Genomic DNA, 22618 nt, shown 5'->3' with positions numbered 1-22618 from the left:
AGGTAGGGGCCCTGGGCAAGTGCCCCTTTTGCCCTGCCATAAAAACGTCTCTGACCACTGGAGACACTTCCCTCCCCACTTGACGTCTGTTTGCACGCCTGTTCCTGGTCCACCTGCTCCATTTTGTGTAGCATCACAAAGTTTCTTTATTTGTTTTCCTCTAAGGCCCCTCTATGCTCCTTTGGGCAGATCTGCCTCTGAGTGCCTTCTGCCTGAGATGTCCCACTCTGGGACTGAGTTAAAACACAGGACCTGACAGAACATTAGGACAAAACAGAACACTAGGAACTGTGAGAGGCTACACTCACAGCCATCTTGGGGCTGTGGTGAGAACTGCTGTGCTCATTTCTGTTCTCAACCACTTCTATGCCCCCCAGGAAAATGGTTACTTGAACTACAAACAGCAGATCGCTACTGGCCTCTTTCAACTTCTATACTCCCCATCTTCCTCAAAGGTTGGGCCTTCTTAACTTGCACTTTGATTAGTTTGTTGTGATAGAACAGGGAGCTCAGGCTTATCTGGTCTTCCAGATACCGTGAGACCCAATTCCGGAGCTATAGGAAATGTTGAACCCTTTCAGGTTCCATTCTCCCAGTGTAGGGAAGTTTGGTGCAGAATGGGAGGACATGGGCCTCGCCAAGAGTCACAGACAATCTGCCCTGGGAGTGGGTAGGGTGTAGATAGTGCCTCTGCCTTGGACTGCTTCTTCTTTACCTTAATGGCTAAGGGCTAGATAATATCCATCTTTGAACAGCCCGTTGCTGATATTATGCCTAAGAAAGTAATACATAAAGCTCACGTGGCATGTAACTAACTATGCACCATTTTCTCAGCATATCAGAAGCACAACATTATTGGGTGGGTGGCATAGAACTTATAAAATAAGTAACCATGGTCTTTTGTTCCACATCCCTTTCCATGTCTTATCCCTGGTTGAAAAATGGCATGGGTACACGGGTGTGAGTGGCAGAATTGACAGAAGGGCAGTTACCATGAGTGATTTATTTCTGTCTGACTCACAGGATCTTTCACTTATTTGGAAAGTGTGACATTTTTCACTGTTTGATTAAATAGGGTCTGGTATTGGATCTCCAGGCTATAATAACATCAAGATGTTGAAAGGCTTTGGAACTGATGACTATGAATAGGTCAAGATGTTGAAAGCATCAAGATGTTGAAAGTCGAAGGGACTTCTACAGAAGGTTTTTGAGCCTGAAGCTTGTGATCATGGATATAGGGGGTTAGATTGTTTGGCTGCTGATTACTGTAGCTCACCCTTCAATGGAAGTAAGCAGTATGCAGTGGGCATATTATCCTCCAGGACAGAGTTCTGGACACATGTTGGATTTCCAGGACACCCCTCATAAATATTCATGAGATTGATTTGCATTTATTTATTTATTATCATGAATATTAATGGTGGATATCATGAGAACCCACCAGGAATCGGGCTCTCGAGGCCTGAAGTTAGACAACCCTGCTCCATAACATGTGCGTGCCAATACCATCGAGTTGTGCAGATACAGTCAAGGAGGTGCTCAGGAACACATGAGTCTTGGACATCAGCAGGGGGTGGATTGTCACAGTCGCAACAACGGGATGAGCTCTTTTACCTCTTGGTGCTTTGTTTCCTGCAAACAGAGATATTGTCACAGTGGAACCGAATATCAGTCTGGGAATACACAATTCATATCAAAGGATCCGCTCCTCAATTGGACTTGTCCTGGGTGGCATTTTGACAGCTGAAATTACTACAGATTGTGATTCTATTAAGCCTTCCTCATCTAACGGTATGGCAGATATAGTAGTATGCAAGGGAAATTGACACAATTTTCACTGCCACTGCCATCTACAAAAAAGTCAAACTCTAGTTCTTATACCTCTGGGGTATTGCGGGGAGTTGTCACTAATAAAGGTCCAATAGCCAAAGAGAATTTGCAATCAGAGAGAATAACCGATGTTGCTGCATTTTCTAGGAGAAGGGACATGTTAAGGGAACAGAGACTAGAAAGAATACTAGGAATAATGTAGTCCCATGGCACTGAGACCAGCAAGGGTGTACATGTTCTCTCGAACTGCTGGTGAAAACGAATGCATGCATCAATGAACACTTTGTGATACCCAAGAAGATGACTCAATGTGAAATCGATCATGAATTTCTCTTGCACAATAAACGTTAGATTCTCTTGAGCATTGTAAGAAACATAGGCATGATATGTTCAATTACATTGGTTAATTTAATTTAAAGTCTTACCTCCTTTCTGGCGTGATATCCAGTAAACATTTCCCCTGGATTGAAAGATTCCTTCCATACATTAGGCACCAACTCAGCTGGAACAACTGGAATCATTTTAACTGCTGCCAAATCCTCAAGATTTCGTGTGACAGAGTATGCCTTGACCCTGTGCAGTGCACAATATTTTAGGTAGTGAATCCATTTAAAATAAAAAGCAATATTAAAGAAGAACCTTTGATGAATGCATTTCAATTGACAGTCCATTGTTTCAACAGGAAATAACATGTTAGTCTTAAACATAGCATTACAGTTCTCTGTTTCATTGACTAGAACATGCATGACTCAGAAGTCACTTGCTTAAGTAAAGTGCTTAAAACATTCCTCACCAGGAATACCTCATGTTAGAGCAGAATTCAACTTTTGGGGTTCTGCAGTCTCATTTTATACGACCACTACTCATTTTAATTCCCTTTATTTTTGGTCCGCTTCTTATTTATTTTGGTGGTTAGAGGGACTTCTGCTGAAGTCCTCCTGCCAGTACATCCCTTTTTACCTTATTCAAGGTATATGGTATTGGGTCCACCATGAGGCACCCAGTCCAGGGGGTGACTCACAGGCACCCGGTTTTTGTCCTACAGTGATGTTACTCATCCTACTTTGCTTTTTTGTAATAGGCAAGTGGAAGCTGATGTTCAGTTTTGGCTTTGCTAGGGATGCAACATGATTTAATGCATTAGTAGCACAATCAACATTTATGGGAGCCATTGGGGTACTAATGGATTTTTAAGTCCTATTTTTGACTATTTTGTTTTAGGGGCATCTTTTGTTTCGGCAAACCATGAGGCAGGACTTACGATGCCTGTTCTGCTGATGTGAACTCCTTGTGAGCCCAAGATGGTAAACACCATAGTTGTTTGGACTGGTTTAGACCATTCCCTGGCCTTAGGCAAGCCACTACACTTCCTGTGGGTCTGGGCCTGGGTGTTTGGTGATTTTGTAGGCCAATCTGGTTGGCTGGCTGCACAAACCTTTGGTTTATATCACCTAATGGGATTGGTGGGCTGGCAGAAGCCAGTCCATTTAAGCAAAAGGATGTATAGGGCACGCCCTGTTGATGAGCTTATTGCTGCTGGATTCTTTTGAAAGTGAGCAGATCTGCTTGCCAGATTGAGGATTTTCGGCCGTATCTCTCCATTGTTGCATTTTTAGGCCCTCTGCTGGCCATACAGGCTGGATGCCCCAGTCTAGGCATAGCTCTGGTTTTCGTTTTTGACTGCTGGGTGTCCTTCCTGAGTGTTCCTCATCCTTTTACTTATCCTCCTCATTTGCTGGAGTCAGTCCTTCAACCTTATCACATTTGACTGCTGTGTCCTGCAAGGCTATGCTGCCTTGACTTTGGAAGCTGACCCTACCTGGAAGATTTCTGGGTCCCAACAGCACACCATATCGCATTTCTGGGCTGTCTCTGGTGGCCAACACTGTTGTCTTGCTGAAGGGGCAATTTTTGCTCATGTTCCATCCACGTTTGCCTGCTCAGCTGCTGGTGCCTGCAACGTGCATGTTCCTCTGTCCTTATGAAAACATTGCTGTTGTTTATTCCACTTCTGGATGGTGGGTCCCACTCTTGCAAAGGATGATTACTCTCTTTCGGGCCAATGGAGCCGTTGTTGGTTCAGGGTGCCAATTCTTGGGAGACCAGATCTATAATCTCTCCCTTTTGAAAGAAGCTTGTTTAAACCTATTAGGACCAGACTTTCTTGAAGCTAACACAGTGGGCCTCATTACGACCCTGGCGGTAAGGGGTTAACGCCAGCGTTAGCTGCGCCGACCCCTTACCGCCAACTACGAGGTCCCTTAGCGCCATGGCGCTTTTAACACCTGCTTTTAGCAGGTGTTAAAATCCATGGCGCTAAGGGACCATGGAGTTAATTACGCCACCGTAATTTACGGTGGCGTAATTAACGCCTTCCCCACTCCCATTATGCCCTATGGGGCAAAAATGGGAATGGGGAAGGGTAAATGGGGATTGGGGACTTACCGCCCCGCCGACCTCGGAATGGGGCGGTAAGTCCGCCAACCACCATGGGGTAAACGTAGTTTACGCCATGGTGGTAAAGTCACGGCCCAGGCGGTAACTTACCGCCTGGGTCGTAATGAGGCCCAGTGACACTGTAAGTACTTACCTCTGGGCCCTGGTTTGGTGATTTATTCATGTTATTCACTTCCATGGGTCCCTATGTCTGTGGTCATCAGGTTCTGCAGGTCCCCTTCTATCACATGTCCTGTTCGTTAACATTGTGAGATGAATACTGCTCTGCTTTTCTGCTCCTGGAGATGCAGGGTTTTGAACCCTCCACGGCATATCTTCCACCAGTGTCCCCTATGGTCGATTGCTTTCTTCTGGGTACTTGTGGAAATAAAGTGAGACTTAACCTCGTATTTTCTATAGTTTCTAATATGGCACTGTTCTGAACACTGGAACTCCTACAAGTGACACAACAAGAATCATGCCTGGTCTGGCATTTATCAACGGTCTCCTTGGGTCCTTGGAGTTCTCTCCAAAGCCCGGGATTCTTAGAGACTTACCAGGATTTATTAGGGATTTCTAAATCTTTGTATTATACTGCTGCCTAGGATATACATTGTATCACTTTGTGTTGCTATTGTTTCCTTCCTTGTCATGTAATATGCCCTTCTGGGAATAGAGACTGTCTACTTACCATATATCCTAGACTTTGGTAGACCTCTATTCCATATGTATTATATATATATATATTAAAATATTTAGAATAGGACAGAATTCCTGTGCTAAATTCTGTCTATTGCTCTTGGACCCTAAACATGATGATGATTACTGTGTGTAATATTATCTAGAGGTCTACTCTTTAACACACCTATATGTGCATTGTGTCGTCCTTCAGTTATGGAGCATACATTTGAGAGCAAAGAGTGAGTTAGGGGTTTACTGGCCATTTACTGTTTTTATCTACACTATACACTGCTGTATGTTCTGTGCAAACATTAGGTTAAATCCCACCATTAGGTTACATTACACAGTCCCCAGCAGAGGGTTGCACATAGACCTCCCTAAGATCTCACTAACATAGCTTGATGTATGAACGGCACTTAAGGAACAGTTTATTATCTACAAAAACCATAGTCATTGCTAGCTCTAAAAGCACATTAGCTTACCACATAGGTACAGATGCAATGGCTGAGACAGGCCTCAGTGTTAGAAGTGGTGATAGGCTCCTCCTGGGGCACTTGTAAATATCATGTTACTACTTTGGAGTCACAGAGGGAGCACATCCTGATCTGAAAGGAGTGCCTGGCATGACAGACCCCCACAGCTCCCTCCCTATCCCTGCCACTATTATATTCTTGGATGGTTCCTGGAAACCTAAAATCTATATGCATGCACCAAGTTATTTTTGTTTTATGATGACTTGCTTGTACCACAATCAGTTGGAGCATGTGGGAAGTGATATGATCACTGTGATTTCCCTCTTCAGTAAGCCTTTGCTCAGTGATTCTGAATCGACCTGCTCTACTTTAAATAACTCTGTATTCTAACATTAATTTAGGATTAACACTGTGAAAGGTGGACATTTATCCAAGTCTATCTAAAGCATCAATCCAATTGACATCAAACTTACGGCCCCACCACCCACAACCATTGATGCCATCTGGCTGCAAGCACACATGGCTACAAAATCCTTCTGCTCTAGAATTGTTAAAAATACTGCATGCCCTGATGGAGCACTACAATTACCTTCATACGAGGGTAGAGGATCCAATGCATTAACGTAAACATAACCACACCTGTCTTCTTTTCCAGATTGACCTCTTGGTCACGTTCAGTATAATGGATCACACTGATCATGTCAATATCCTTTTCGGCAACTGTCTTTAAATGGTTATTCTCATTCCCTGAATGACTTACAAAATGTCCAAAGGGGTTTTCTCATCGCCACCAATGCCTGTGACTTGTGGGATCTCCTAAGGGTGAATACTATTGGTCATAATATTTAGCAAATAGATGGAGCTAAGAGACCCCTACTCAATGGCAAAGGGCCTCATTACAGGTTTGGTGGTATCCTACCGATAAATCCGACAGGATATCACCAAACAGTATTACCGTTATCAGCACTTTGTCTGCCGGAATTACCGGCAGATTGCAAGCGCCATTAAGGGCAGTTACTCCCCATTCCAGGGAGTCGACTCCATGGTTTGATTTGATTTGATTGGCACGTATAGAGTGCAACATACGTCCAAAGGCAAGTTGGCACTACCTAGCAGGAAGGGACAGGAAAGCCAACTGGAAGAGGAAGGTTTTCAGAGCCTTACGAAAGGCCAGATGATTAACTGACGATCTAAGGGGTCATGGTAAAGCATTCCACAATCAGGCAGATACCACAGAGAAGGAACGGCCACCGATGCGACTGTATTTCACAACCAGAATAGGCAAGAGGCAGGCATGGGCCAAGTGCAGACCGCGTCTCGGAACATAAGTCTGAAACTTAGCCTGAAGATATTCAGCTCCCAGATCGCAGAAGGCACAGTGAACCAGGCACAGAGATTTAAAGTGAATTCATTTCACCACAGGAAGCCAGTGAAGTTGCATCAGAATGGAAGAGATACGGCAGCACCGGCGGGTGGATGTGGCCAGCCATGCAGCAGCATTTTGGAGAACTTGGAGACGGTGGAGCAAATAAGCAGGCTGAGCCAGAAACAGTGAATTACAGTAATAAATTGAGGAAGACACAGTGCAGAAACCATTGGTGCATAGGAAGGAAAGGAATAACCCAATGGAGCACTTTAAGCTGAAAGTGGCCCCGCTGACAGACGGCACTGACCTGGGGCTGCATGGAAAGCGAGGAGGAGAGTTTAATCCCCAGGTCTTTAACCATAGTGACAAGTGATGAGAAGGGACTAAGAGACAAAGGCCAGAAATCAGTGGTCCTGAATGAAGAAGCAGAGGGGGGGGGGCTACTACCAGCATCTCGGTTTTGTCCCCGTCCAACTTGAGCCAGTTTTTCTACATCCAATCTCCCACAGCGACAAGACATGCCTGAAATCTGGCTGCTGACTCGGGGATGGACAAGTCCAAGCAAACCAGCATCTGCGTGTCATCTGCATAAGCATAGCAAAGGAAGCCGTGGTATTGGATGAGCTCGGTCAGCGGTTGAACATAGACATTGAACAGGAACGGTGGATATGGCGGACCCTTGAGGGACACCACAGGTGAGGGAAACTACAGAAGACAAAAAAGTAGGCAACAAAAGAGCTTGACAGCGGCCAGTAAGAAAAGATGTAAACCAAGCCAGGACGGTGCCCGCAAGGCCAGCCTCTGCCAGGTGATTCAACAGGACTCCATGGTCGATGGTGTCAAAGGAGGCAGAAAAATCAAGAAACCAAAGAGCGCTAATGCCGACCTTCTCATGGACCTAAGCTAAATCATCCATGACAGAGACCAGAACACTCTCGGTACCCCGTCCCAGGCGGAAACCAAATTGAGAGGAGTGAAAAAAAAGAGTATCTTCAAGAAAAGTAGTGAGCAGCGGGAAAACCAGTGATTCCAAATGTTTCATGGCAAAAGGTAGACGAGAAACGAGACAAAAATTAGCAGGTACCAGAGGATCAAGAGAAGGTTTTTTAAGTAGAGGAATAACCATTGCTTGTTTCAGGGCAATAGGGATCATCCTGGTTGACAAAGAGATATTCACCGCATTGGTCGCCATAGGTTGGGGGCCATTCCCTTGTCAATACTGAGTGGGATCGGATCTTGGGTGGAAGAGGACTTAAGTTTAGAGACGGCATCAGCCTCTTCAGCAGAGGAAAACAGATGAAAGGCGAGCAGTTGGCTACTGCCATAGAGACCGTAGGGACAGCCGCAGAAACGGTGGAGGCCAAAACAGGAGCAGATAGTGACGAGGGGCCATTACTGATATTGGACATAATCGTATTAACTTTATCAACGAAAAAGAAGATAAAGAATAAAAAAGAGCCTGAGAAGGAGGAACAGGATCAGCAGCCAAAAGAAGAGAGGCTGCTGACCACCTTAAATAGCTCCTTAGGCTGGTTAAGAGACGTCCCAATCAGAGAGGCATAAAACTGCTGCTTCCCAGTAGCAACAGCACAATGGTACAACAGTGTAGCCTGAGTCAACCCGAGCCTAGCCGAAGGAGCATAGGAAAGCCTCCACTTGCGCTCAAGCTGTCTGCGCTGCAGGCGCAATGCTGCAGACCCTCTGCAAACCATGGTTGCGGAGGCCACGTAGATGGCCTCGATTATTTTAAAGAGGCTAAAGAAAAGGAACAACAAGGTGGTCGGACCAGGCCACAGGAATGGCAGGGTACGCTGAGGCAGATCTAGCGTGTTACCCAACCTGTGCGTGGGGCCAGATACTTGTTGAATAAAAGTGATTTCTTTCATAGAAGAAAGAAAATTCAGAACTCTAGCATTGCCAACATTATTAACCCTGAGGTCAAAGTCCCCTAAGACAAGAAGATGAGCATGGCGCAGCTGGATATCGGCAACAAAGTCTAAAAAGGCTGCAGCAAACTGAGTATCATTACTCAGAGGACGATAATCAATAGATGAAAGCAGATACTTGAATGAAGAGAGAAGCGGTCTAGCATAGCTTCCATATTAATCTTCTGACTGATCGGCAGTAGTAAACCTACAAAGATGGACCTAAAGATTACTGTAATGCCACCTCCAGCCTTCTGGGGAAGACAATTAACCTGCAAAATGTCATAGTTGGGCAGGAGCAACTGGACCAGCGTAGGGCGGCAGCATTCCCACAGCAATGTTTCAGTGACATATGCATAATCGGGCACGGTGTCAAACATAAGATCATGGCAGTGGGCCACGTGTGCTACAAGTGACCGGAATTAAAACGCAGGCCCTTAAAAGGTCCAACAGGGGACGGCCCATGAGATATAACCTTACCTGTTGGCCTGACACCCTTTGGCAGTGACGTAGCCAAGGGAGCAAGCAGAAGAAGCTGGTTCCTAGAATAGACAAAGGAATGTACCCTGTCAGCGCAAGCCCAGGGAACAATGCCTCCCGTGCCGAACGTTTCACCGACGGGCACAGACTGGCTTGACTTAGGCGCGCTTCGGCGTGCAAAGCATGCAAGGTACAAGCACGCTGCGCCCATCTGCCGCGCGGCGTAGGAAACACTGGCCTAAAGCGACACATGGTATCGCAGAGGCCAATCCCCTGCAGCCCAAGCGGATGACAGGGAAGAAAGACTGCAAGGGGTGAGCGTGAGAGAAGAAAACAAAGACACAGCCAGCAACCGGGCCAAGCCCCAGAGCTAGCAGAGGCCAGGCAGCACCAAGGAAATACATGAAATAAAAATAAACTAAAGGTGAAGCAAATCAAATTACAATGTAAAATCAATTAAATTAAAATAAATTAAAGAGGCGCCCAGTCCCACGCCATGGTCTGAAAAACGTTGAGTATGCCACTGCAGAAACCTGCTGGTAACCGGAATTACCGGCACGCTAATTCTGCAGCGGCATACTCATAATGAGGCCCAAAGACTTCAACAAAGTGATATGCTTGCATAGCATCTAGACACCATTACTCTACTGAACTATTATTTAATACAAAGTGTTTCCTGGAAGTGGGATGTCTTTATTAAGGTCCAACTGATTGCATGTTCATACAATGTTTTGATTATATGACTTGAGTTCATGTTGGGGATTTCCACAGGCAAAATGCTGCTTGCTTTTCACATAGATATCTAACGTTCTGTCATGATAGGGCACTGCACATAACATTTTGTCATTTAGCTTACCTAATTGCACACCAGTCATTTAATTCAGTATGGCATTGCACTCAATGAGCAAGTTTGCCAAAGGGCTTGTTTTTAGCTAAAACTATGCTGAGATACGAGTGCCTTATTGTATACTCCAGCCTGCGGTCTCAAGTCCCAGAGCATTATAATGCTAATAATTCCAGCCATAATAGGTGTAAATACATGCAGGCTTTTTGAAAGGTTTGCAGCTCTCCTTAACATCTTACATTACTTTCTAACTAACACATTTGGTTGTTTTACTGGGCCTCATTACACGGATGGCGGTAAGGATTTACCGGTACCGGGTAAATACCGGTACCGGTAAATCCTTACCGCCTTACTACGAGGTCCCTTTGCGGGTTGGGGGATTTAACGCCTGTTTTTTGCAGGCGTTAAAAACCAACCCGCAAAGGGACCCAGGTAGCTAATTATGGTAACGCAATTTGCGGTACCGTAATTAGCGCCTTCCCCATTCCCATTGAGCCCTATGGGGCAAAAATGGGAATGGGGAAGGGCAATGGTGGAAGGGGGAATTACCGCCCCGCCAACCTTGGAATGGGGCGGTAATTCCCCTTTCCGCCAAGGCGGTGCCGGTATTTTACCGGCATGAACCATGGCGCTAATAGCGCCATGGTTCTCCGCCATCCGTGTAATGAGGCCCAGTATCTAAGTGGTCCAAATACTTCCCATTTACTCTCCATATTACAGGGACCAGCGGTTATCACTTGTTAAGGAGCATGTTCCCAGCTTTGTCTCTAGAGTATGAGGTTATCTTTCTATGTCAAGGCAAATAGCCAATCCTTAAGCTTGCCTTTACTAACCAATTGGTGACATTGGTGGAGCAATCAACGGCATCAATTACTCTGCTACCCGGTGCATTGCTCTTGATATCTCTTGGTACAGTAATGCTTGAACAATCAGGTCTCTAATATGCAATGTAAAATATGCTTTTTTATATATTTTATTATGATGTGTTTCTCATTGTTGAAATCTGGTTCAAAGTGTGGTCATGCCATTTGATTTGGCGCCTGTGGTGTCATGAGCAGTGCACAGTGGTGCGGAAGTTATTACTGATTTGAGAAGGTAGTGCCATAGTTTTGGTTGCTTTAGAAACCGGCACTGAGGTTTTTCTTTTAGGTTTTGTAGTTTTGTGCTCCAATCATAACCCACATTGAAGATAGTTTTTTCACCTCACCTCACTTTCACCAACACCTGTACACTAAATAAGATTCTTTTTAATGACACTCACATTCAGACCTACAGAAAAAGCCTGCAGGGCGTTTTTTCAGCGCCCCACACACATGAGCCACCCAATTCATCCACTCTGCAGGGCCCACAGACATGCACAGTGGCTACTTTGGCAGGGGCATGGTATTTGGCCAAGCCCAGGATTCCCAAGTCGCCCAATGTGCCCGCTTTGCATAGCCTGCGGCAAGGCCCAGTGTCCAGACTTCACAAAGCCACATAATGTGGCCAAGACCAGTGGCCACTTTGCCCCCATTGATGAACCATGGTCCACGTGACGTGGCTATGGTGGGTGTAAGGGCTACTACCAGCCTTGGACCAGTCTGTGATTATGAAACCAGTCCATGGATCCATTTATGTTTGGTGGAGTACAAGACTCGTTCATTGCCTGCAAACCCATGGGACAATCTTGCTACTTCCGCTACTAAAAAAACAGCACCTGCCCTGTTTCCTTTCTCCATAGCTCAGTCGTCCAGACGTATTAGGACCACCTACCTCCACCGCCTCATCCAGCCTAAAGTCAGACGAGCTAAAGCCGGAGGCTCGAGCTTCCCTTTCATCACAGCTAAGACGTGGAATTCCTTGCCTCCCATCCTGAGAGCAGAACATCATACTGGGTATTCAGGAAATCCCTTAAAACATGTTTTTTTTGCCTATAGTCTGTTTGTCTACAGTTGGAGCAAGTAACCTTTGTTAGGGTCATTTAATGTAATTGGTACCTGTAATAGCGCCACAATGCCTTAGGCTTGTTTGTGCGCTCTATAAATGCATTTAAAAAACAATAAATAAAAATAAATTCATCTGTTGACCTGCAAATGTTCTTCTGGGATTATCAGCACTGCAAAAATACAAAAAGTATGTTTCCTGTTTTTGGGCCTTCTGGTGTCTCCCCTCACCTAGCGTAGTATTGAAGGGACACCGGGTGTTTGCCAAATGCTAATTTTCCATGATTATTGTCAGCCGAGCCCTCATAAAGGTTTGTGAACCACAATGGGGGACAGTTGAAAAATGTTTCAATCCCCTACCCTATCAGATTGTTTTTTATAAAGTAGCCAATCTAATTGCCTGATTCAAGGTCTGCATACTTGGGTTCTTTACTCTCAGAATAGAATCTATGAAAATGAACCAATAGTAAATTTGGGTGGCCACTATGCCATGGATATGTGAGCCTGTGAATTATACACATTTGCACTAACTGCAAAAGTATAGTGAGACAGACCAGAAGTGACATCCTTGCAAAGACATGCTCAAATATGTCCAGCAGCCTTTGGGATGTCAACTATGATGCCAAGTGTGAGGGAGAATTATCATAAATTTGCTAATTCCCTTCACCTTAGAGTCCCCCAGCAACTTTGCTGGATTTTGAGGACTTGATTTTTTTTACCTGAAGAGAGTGTGACCCTTTTTCCCACTCTCTCATGTGTTTTGAAATGTGTTTTACTCTTGTGTTTCTTTGGTTATGAAGTCTAACCAACTCCATAGGCATCATCGTTTCATTTGTGTCACACCGCACCCTCATTGCAGTCGCTCAGGGAAACCATTTCAGGCTTTCCCAACATTAAAATTCCTTTATCTGGGATAAACTACTGTTTGCCAGAGTAAGTATAGTGAAATGAACTTTACTAGTCTTTTAAATTCCTAGACCCAGCACACCCTATCTTGCAATAGAGTGCTGGAGGGGTTACTTAGTATCCTCTGTGTCTAGATACTCATGTAGCAGTCAAATGCTACCCTTTCCTCTCAGAATGGCTGGTGGCAGTGGTTTTACAACAAACTACCATGATTTTTCCTGACCGTGAATGCCATTTCACCATTTCTTTGTGGAAAGGTCCTTCTAGAGTTTTGCTCTGCGAGCCAGGTCCCTTTGTTCATTCGCCTTTGGCGGGCTTCAGGAAAACTGCCTCTGGTGCACGATTGTCTGGGGTGGGCAGGAAGTGAGGAAGGTGCCCAAAACTCCCTGTGCTTAGTCTCCAAGGAGACCCAAATGCACTCTGTGGTGATTGGCTGGCTGACTGTCCGGCAAGGACAGCCACCCTGCTGGGTGAGTGACAGCTAGGCTGGAATGAAAGGGAGAGAACTGAATAAAAGGCAAGTCTCTTGGCTTGGAAGGCAGAGTCGAACAATGGAACGAAGAAGCCGAAGAAGAGCTTGAAGTGGACGGCTGTTGCAACTCCTGGACCGTTGGTTTGCACAGTGAAGCCCTGCTGCAGGTCTGAATCGCCAAGTTCACATCGACAGAGAAGCCCCTGCAAGGACGACTCCTCCTTTGAGTTGGTGTGACCAATCAACTCACACGTAAGCTACCCGGACACCTATCTCAGAGCTGGTTGAATTTCCTCAGAGTTGCTGCAGGAAACTGTAGGACCAGGGAGAGAGACACCAGTTTGTGTGCTTTACTCACAACCACTGAAATTGAAGTTTGCCAAGTGCTAGCTTTTTGACCAGTCCCAGTGCAGTGAGGAGTCTCCCAATGTCCTCCCTCTTGTCCCCACAACTGAGGCACAGGAACAGCGAGATCTGCAGGAACTGCTAGGAACAGAAGTCTTCAGCTGCATCTTTTTCTTCATTATAAGCTACTGTAAAACAAGACTGAGAGTACTTACCTCTCGCGGTGAAAGTGCTTGAAACTTTTGCAACTCGCAGACTTAATCAACTTGTCACCCAACATATGATTCTTCTTTTTACAAACTACTTCTGAGAACTTGTGCAGAGACTTTACCGTTTACTTACTAGAACCGCTTTAGCCTATCCAAGATTTTAGCCCATTGACTTTGGCCTAGCCTATTGAATTCAATTGACTCTTCTGGTGAACTCAAAGTATTTGCACTGTCTAAGAATAATTGTAACCTTTCTGTTCTGTAATTGTAATCTTTGCCTTTTACTCCTCTTGAAAAGTATTCTGAAATAGTATTGAAGTATATATGTGTGTGATTATATTACCTCCTTCTTATGAATGTTTTATAACTGACAGATAAAAGAAACCTTGAGTGTAAGAGTTTATTTGAACACTTGTGATTGTAGACCTCTGTAGACCTCTGTAGACTACTGCTCACATTCCTCTCTTGAGATACGCCTGGCTGCTCAGCTCCGCTACCAAAACTGTGTAGAACAGACTTATACCAAAGGATGGTTTGCTTACATCTGTAGTCCTAGTTGTGGTGTAGTGGTCCCAAAGGGTACTGCATACAAACCTTGCCTAACACTTGCTCAAATATGTCCAGCATCCTTTGGGATGTCAACTATGATGCCAAGCTATGTCCCTGACGAGCTATGGTTCAATAACTGCAAGCACAACATTCCTTTAACAAAGTTTGCTCACTGCAATTCCATGGTTTTTGTACGCCAACTGCCAACTTAGTAAAACCCTTCATTTTAAAATGCGTAATTAATATTACATTAAAACTTGAAAGAATATTATCCATAAAACAATCATACATCATGCATAGCCAATTCCATTCAAAGTTTTGCATTTTTTGTGAGTTTTTCCATCCAAGAATGCTGGAAATATCAACTGACTTTAGTCATGGCGATGATGCCCTGTGCCACCAGAGGCACTCTTATGTCAATTGAGTCTTTTGCCATTCACAGTCATGTTGGTGATCACAGATAGTTGACCTTCTTTGCTATCCTGTGACACTGTTTCATGTCATCCCTGAACATGCTAATGCAGTTGTGGATGTTCTTGAAGGATACACTTGGACCAGGGACAGCAGTGTGTGCAGTGACCCACTCTGAGTGACACATTGGGCCTCATTACGGTTTTGCCGGTACAGTAACAATGGTACCGGTAAACTTGCCGGTACCGTTGTTACCATACCGGCAAACTATGAGTTCTGCTCGCGTGTGCCTTTGCAGCCACCAGGTCTGACCTGGTGGCCGTACCGGCACCAGCGAGAAGAACATGATGGTAGCACCGGTACAGGGCTCAAATGGGAATGGGGAAGAATGTTTTCCGGCACCCAGAAAATGGCAATTACCGGGTCAGGCAAGGTCGTAATGACCCGGTAATTGCCCTTTTCTGGGCACCGGAAAAAATGTATACCACCAGCCTCGTAATGAGGCCCATTGTCCACTAATGATAGCATTGAACAGTGGACAATCTTGTATGACTGTAATTCCTTTACAGGACTAGTACAATTATTTCTACATACCCCCTTTCCTGTAAGCAAACGTGTAATCATGTTTCTCCCCCGTGAAACTTAATTCTCCATAGTCAGTGTCACGGTCCACGGACTCTTTGAAAAAGTTCCTATGTCAAAGTTTACATTATAAAAACACACAACCTTACATCATTATTTGTTCACATGATATACAGGAAAAATTGGCCATAAATGTACTGGATGATTTTATACCAAAGTAATCCCCCCTTTTATAGATGGTACAAGACCAATTATGCAGTCCCCATTTTTCTTGTCCTTCTGTCACACTCCACCTGACCAGAAGTCTATACTTTTCATAGTCATGACAAAACAAGAAGAGGCAAACCTGGATCTAAGAGAGGAAGAGGAGGATGATGTGAAAGTTGCTGATGAAGAGGAACAGGAATCCTCCCAAGGATCGGCTGTAACTCCATCGGGCTCACAGGTGGGGTGGTGATTCTTCAGAGTGCTAGGAGGGTTGATGAATGCCAATGCCAGTAGTGTGTGGTGAACAGAGTGTGCCCACACGCTAAGCAGGGGGACGATGGCCGGATGCTCCCATGGCACAACAACTATGATGAGGCACTTGTGCTCTTAGGAACTGGATGTGCTGAGAGTAGCAAGGCTGTCCATCCACCTAAAGAAATCTGCAGCCAGAATTTCCTACTTTATGTAATCTCGCAACATTTGGGTGTGGCAGAGGGCATATGCAAGGACTGTCATGGCATTCCTTGAGGAGTCACCTCCTCCCTACACAATAACTACAAAGCTCTGCATACACTGGGGCACAATACTATGCAGAGGGGATCAGTTAAAGTCTGCTTTCAATGCGGCCAATAATGCTCACCGAGCCAACTGCCACCTCTTCTAATTTAAAAAAAAATATTTTATCTAACTTTTTTCCTCCTATAGAGGTACTCTTTTTAATTATGACTCCCTACCTTCCCCAGGGTTTTACATCCCGGTTTTTCTACCAGTTAGAACATAACACAATTAAAAAATGATAAAGGTTATTTTCAGGGCCACCTATCTGGTGAAGTAAAAAAAAAATCTGAACATAATACAAAAGTATAAATGTGTGTTATGTGTGTTATGTTTTAGAGCCCTTTGTAAGGGTCTACTAATTTTCACACAACAAAATATTGTTTGTCTGCACTGGTACATATAATCAGGCAAACATGTTTACTTCGTTAGTACCCATGTTTATACCCAATTCTTAACCTGACCAGACGCAGCATTATGAATGGGCAAAGTGCCACTAGCACTAGGCTCTGAACTTGCTAATGCCACCTCTCATCATCCAGACATATTATTATATGGAAAAGCTAGTTGCCTTATAGTTAAGGAGAAACCTATCACCCACAGGAAACACAAACATGCTGTCTATGTCTAATAACGTTGGAGACCTAGAAGGGATCAGCATGAAATTTGACAAACATAATTTGTGCCCCGGGCCCCCCAAAGCTCAGAGTTTACGTGTAAATCTGGGTTACGGTTGAAAAGACACAAAGGGTAAAAAAAAGTGTGTGTTTTTCATTGTTCCATTTGGTTTCCCGTAGGGAAAATGTCAAACTACTGGGTGGATTTCTAACAAACAAGAAACAAGTTGGTCACCAAGTATTTGAAGGAAATCCTTTGTTGGTTTAGCATAAATCCATCACGTCGTTTTTTTAAGTAGGCATAGCATGGGGTGCCCCTGTACCTAAAATGTTTGTTATGTTGCCCATGATGCATTGGTGGTGCCAAAGCTTTTCATTTCTAAAAAGCCACTATTATGCAGTTCGAGTTTCAATATCTTGATTAGTTTTTTGGAAACTGCCCTGATGATTTGTGAAGGTTTGGGGCTTGCCATTTTTCCGAGATCTCTATTCGTTTAGCGTGGCAAAGCAAGTAAACACTTCAAAACTATAATACATTGAAAACACTGTGATTGCTAGTTAGGGAAAGAGGATTTTTTTAAATTCAATTTAGCAAGCAATACATGTTTTTAATATAAACAAAAATGACAGGAATTGCTTCATGAATTAACAAACTGTGTGGGAGAGGGGTGTTTGGAAGGCTATTAGTGTTCAAGGGTGTTACATTTGCTTAAAAAGCTTTTATTTCTTTCATTACATTGAAAATGAAGTGAGCAAAAGACGATTGAGGGAAGTTAATGCTTGTTTACTATATCCTTTGTTTTGATTCAACAATCTGTTCATGTGACTTAACAGTGAAGATCTCAATTTTCTCCTGACGTAAGCAGGGAAGAGCTCTACATGTTTGCACCTCCCTCTTCTTCGTCATAGTATCTAATTAGTAATCCTACCTGAAGCCCTAAATCCCACTTCCTCGTCCCAGTACTGAAAAGTAATCTCATCTATACCCCACATCCCTCTTCCTCATACCAGTACCAAATAGTAATTTTACTTTTAGCCCCACACCGCTCTTCCTCAGTCCATTACCCAATGGTGATCATACCTTTGTGCCAAGATCCCTCTTCCTCATCACATTACCCAACTATCCCACCTCACTCTTCCTTGTCACAGTGCCCCACTTCCCCAACACACTCTTCGGCATTACAGTCGCCTACTACCCCCAACTCAATCTTCCTTATCACAGTCCAACATTATCCCCATCTCATTCTTCCACATCACAGTCCCCCACCTACCCTAAAATCGCTTTTCCTTGTCATAGTCCTCACTACCCTACCTCACTTTTACTTATCACAATCTCCACTAACCCACCACACTCTTCCTCATCACAGTTCCCCACTAAGACACCTCACTCTTCCTCTTTATAGTCCCCCACAATACCCCCGCCTCACACTTCCTTATCACAGTGCACCACTGCTCCCACCACACGTTTCCCCATCACAGTCCCCCACTACCCTACCCCACTCATCCTCATCACAGTCCCCCATTACCCCACTCAATCTTCCTCCTCACATTCCCCCATTACTACTGTCTCACTCTTCCACATCACAGTCCCCAACTGGCTCCAACGTCCTCTTCCTCATCACAGTCCCCCACTAACCCCACCTCACTCTTCCTTGTTACAGTCTTCCAGTACACCACAGCACTCTTCCTCATTACAGTACCCCACTTGCCCCACTTCACTCTTCCTAATCACATTCACCCATTAACCTCTCCCTCTTCCTCATCACAGACCTGGATTATCCACCACCTCCCTATTCCTTGTCCCACAACCCCATCAGTGATCCTACCTTTACCACCAACTACCTCTTCTTTTTCCCACTACTACATTTGTAACCCATTGCATTACACCACCCCCTCTTCCTCATCCCAGTAATGCTATTAGTAATTTATTCTAATCTAGTGGACAAAACAATATGAAATACTTGATAAACCCAATGTTTATGTTATCGGTGTGCTTAGGGGCTGCACAATGGCGGCCTCATAGTGGTGTAGGTTCCAACACCTGCTGTATGTCAGGAGTTTTGTTGCATTTAATTGTCACCTTAATGTAATTACATCTAAAGTTCTTTCACTGAAACGCAAGGGTGTCATTGCATCAGATTGTTTCAGAAATTCGCCAGTTATTGTAAGATAAGCAACCATAATTTGCGCCACCGCCATGCACTGCTAAGACTAACACACATGACATCAAAGACTCTATCTACTTTACATTTCTCAGTGAAGTACATAGACTCAATAGGAATTTTCAACATTTCCATTAGCATTTTGTGTTATGTTCATTGGTATAATGTGGTGTTAATGGCACGCCAGCCCAAGTTATTGGCCCAATCGAAGCGAGGGCGGATAATGAGGGCTCTGGACCCTTATCCCCCATTAAAGCCCCTGCAACGTGGGGATGAAGGCCATTAGCACCCTGGGTCACCACGTGCAGCATCCCACTGTAGGAAGCAAAATCCTTTTCCAAGATGGACACCATGGAAAGGGAAGGCGGGGCTTCATACAGAGCCACTTTTCCCTTTCCATGGCGACGTGCAGAAGGTGAAGAGGGAACCCTATATTACCACAAGCACCTTTTCCTTTCCCTTTCCCTTTCGAACCTATCCCAATTTAAAACAAAACCTTACCACATAATCGGTCCCTGGTGGACATGGCCACTTTATACCAGTTGGTCGTCATTCGTGGTCATGGCCAGTAGCCAGATTGTCCGGGTCATGACCTTATGCCATGACCCGGACGATCTGGCCACTGCCCATGGCCAAAGGTTATACCTCACCTCCCCAAAGATTGTTTGATAAGTTTGACAAGTGCAATGTTGCTTATAGCATCGCCCCCCCCCCCCCAGAAAGAATCCTCAACTTGCACAAAATGTATATGGTCCCGTCAGATTAAATCCTGCGGAATTTGGTGAGGTTTCGTCAAGGGGGGGCAAAGTTATAGGGGTGGTCCAAAAATGTGTGCTTTTTCCCATGGATGCAATGGAAAAATAAATTTGCTAACGCCTACAGTCCAAACCGCTGGATGGTTTTTCACCAAATTTTCACCAAATTTGCGGCTTGGTCCAGAAAGCGTGCTTTTGTGAATTTGGTGTAAATCCATCCAGTAGTTCTTTTTCAAATGAACAAAAAGTAGGTCAACAAAAATGAGTGATGTCTTGATTCAGACGTGAGCTTCATCAGATATTTTGAAACGGCCACCATATTGGATCCATGGATAGCCTCTGTTATCCGCAGACATCGTGGTAAATACATATTAAAAACACAACATTGCACTTGTCAAACTAAAAAACTATCTTTGGGGAGGCGAGGGGTAATGAGGATAGGATAGCAAATGGCCATAAAAACCCCAGAAATGTGTGGGTTTCCACCTTTCGAAGTCCGCAAATAGTTTGGGACAGCCCTGAGTGGGAGTATCCATACATATTTTTGAATTACAGGGTTGGTGAAAAGCAGTTTTTGGATGGCTTATAACTTTGGCGCCACTGAATGAAAGTGTATGAAATGTGATGTCATTTTAGATCTGACCCTGAATGGTTCCCCAAAGGCCATGACTCGGATAATATGGCTACTGCCCGTGACCACAAAGGACTGGCAATGAGGTTGAAGAGGGCATGGCCACCAGGGACTGGCTATGTGGTGAAGTTTTTTTCAAAATCGCGATAGGTTTGAATGAGAAATAAAGATTCTGCCATGGCTAAAATTCTGTCTGTGGCTACAGCCTGAAGTGCTGCACAGGATTTCATCAACAGATTGCTGTGACTATCACTGCATACACTCCAAGACAATGGTAATCAGCAGATACCAGGTGCCCACGTGGTCAGAAAGCCATCCCTTGAAATCATTAACCAACCTTATTTCCGCCATTAATAGGACAAGATATTGGGATTGGATGCCGGACTCATTTTCACCGCCTCGCAGCAATGACTGGCCCACAATCTGCATGCCTTGAGAAAGACCTTGTATAGACGAATCACATGTTGGCTGAGTTCTAACAATAAATATAGCATCAAGAATGGTTTTGAAGACTGCTTCATTACGACAATAGTTACTTATTGAATAACCCAGTGCTGAGGTGAACAGGGCTCACTCTTCTGTTCAAAACCTAACACTTGAAGAAGGAAGGGCACCTTTACAGAAGAACCCCATCTCCAGCAGCAGGGAAATCTGTTTAAAGTACCAGATGAAGTGTAATGATCTACCCATTCTGCCGCCCTGCAATTAATTGATAATCGTATAATCTAATTTGATTTTCCTGGGGTATGAATGGGAAGAAATATTCTGCTTGTGGTTACAGCCTGAAGTGCTGCACTGAATTACAACAGAACTGCACGAGGGGCATCAGCAAGGACCTGACAGCATGGTTATGCAAATCTGTTTTGTGTTTTATTTTTCAAAAGTGTCTAAATGTAAGCACAAAAGAAAGTGATATAAGTTCGATGCATGGATAATGGGCCTGGCCCTCGGAAAGGAGGAATGCCTACTCTGAGTTACTTATTGGGGCATGCAGCATGGCCAAAGCTCTAGGTTGAAATGAGAAAAACAATTCTGTATGCGGCTGTAGCCCGGAATGCTGGACAGAATTGCAGCAAACTTGCGCAAGGAGCATTAGCAAGGACCTGAAAGGATGCCTTTGAAAATGTGTACTGTGTTTTATTTTTTGGAAAGTGTCGTAAAGAAAGTACAAAACATTGTGATGTAATTTTTCTGTCATGGGCAGAGGGACTGGCCTTCGGCAAGGACAGATATCTACTTTAATTTGCTATTGGGGTATGCACTGCTGATAACGACTCACATATGTGTGCATTGCAACAAATATGTTTGTTAAAGGAGGTTTATAGTTGATTCATATATGTTAAAAGAGGAATTATTAATAATTTATATACAGTGATTAAACATTGCAAAACATTTTCACTTATCAAAACCTATTCAAATGACAGACAAAACTTTATTAAAGGGACGTTACGGTTAAGGTGTACCCAGCCCTTGGAACTCCTCTGCCCCAGCATTTAGCTGGTGGCCTCCCACCTTGGCATCCCTTTGCACTTCCATCCTGGGCTCCCATGAGCACTTGTCCACCCGTACTGCCCCTTTTATATATGCACTTGTGTCACTGCACAATGCATATATGCATTTATAGGAGAACTGTGTACACTTTTTTAGTATAAGTATGGGAAATGTAGATGTAAAAAATGTGTAGAACATTGTTAAGAAGCAATTAGTAGGTGGAAGTTCAATATGTTGATAGGCTATATGTAGAGTTGTTTTAAGTGATTGGTGGATTTATGTGTGAATGGTTTAAAGCAGGCAATGAGGGAGTGTTAGAAACATAACAGTAAAAAGAGTAGAAGGGCTGTTTTGTTGAAAATAAATGTGCATCTGCAATCCAGGTTTGCTAATAAGGCATGTGCTAGGCAGGGGAATGCAGAGACTGTGGATAGTTATAAACAGTAATGGATTATGGTGTTTATTGTATACTAGAGAGATGAATTTCTGACAGAAATGTGTTTCTGTGCTTGTTTCTTTTTGTGTACTATATGATTAACCATTATTTCCATTAGCATTGTAGAAAATGCAAATGGGAATGTTGGAGAATCTTATTGAATCTAACTACTTTACTGAAAAATGTAAAGTAGATGGAGTCTATAAGATAATTTTTTTTAGTTCTATTTTTTAACTGTGAAAGGTGGTTCCTAAAGGAACATTGTTTATGTTTATTTATTTATTTTTGCAAGTGAGGCCAGAAAGTGAGGTGGGGGAAGGACATGAGGGAAGG

At 44.0% G+C, this 22618-nt stretch overlaps 1 protein-coding gene across 1 annotated transcript in view; it reads right to left on the bottom strand.

Moving 5' to 3' along the window:
• The window catches only part of LOC138559733 (vitellogenin-like), a 1213840-nt gene that overhangs the window by 514019 nt on the left and 677203 nt on the right, over positions 1–22618 (bottom strand). Inside the window, exon 20 of the mRNA XM_069642739.1 lies at positions 2256–2403. Within this exon, the coding sequence (XP_069498840.1) occupies positions 2256–2403 (148 nt within the window). The remainder of the gene's footprint in view (positions 1–2255; positions 2404–22618) is intronic.

Source organism: Ambystoma mexicanum, chromosome 1q (assembly GCF_040938575.1).
Source record: "Ambystoma mexicanum isolate Mex_15411 chromosome 1q, UKY_AmexF1_1, whole genome shotgun sequence".
In the NCBI taxonomy this organism is placed as follows: Eukaryota; Metazoa; Chordata; class Amphibia; order Caudata; family Ambystomatidae; genus Ambystoma; species Ambystoma mexicanum.
The sequence above is the reverse complement of the archived record's forward strand: the minus strand, read 5'-3'. Positions and strand labels throughout refer to the sequence as shown.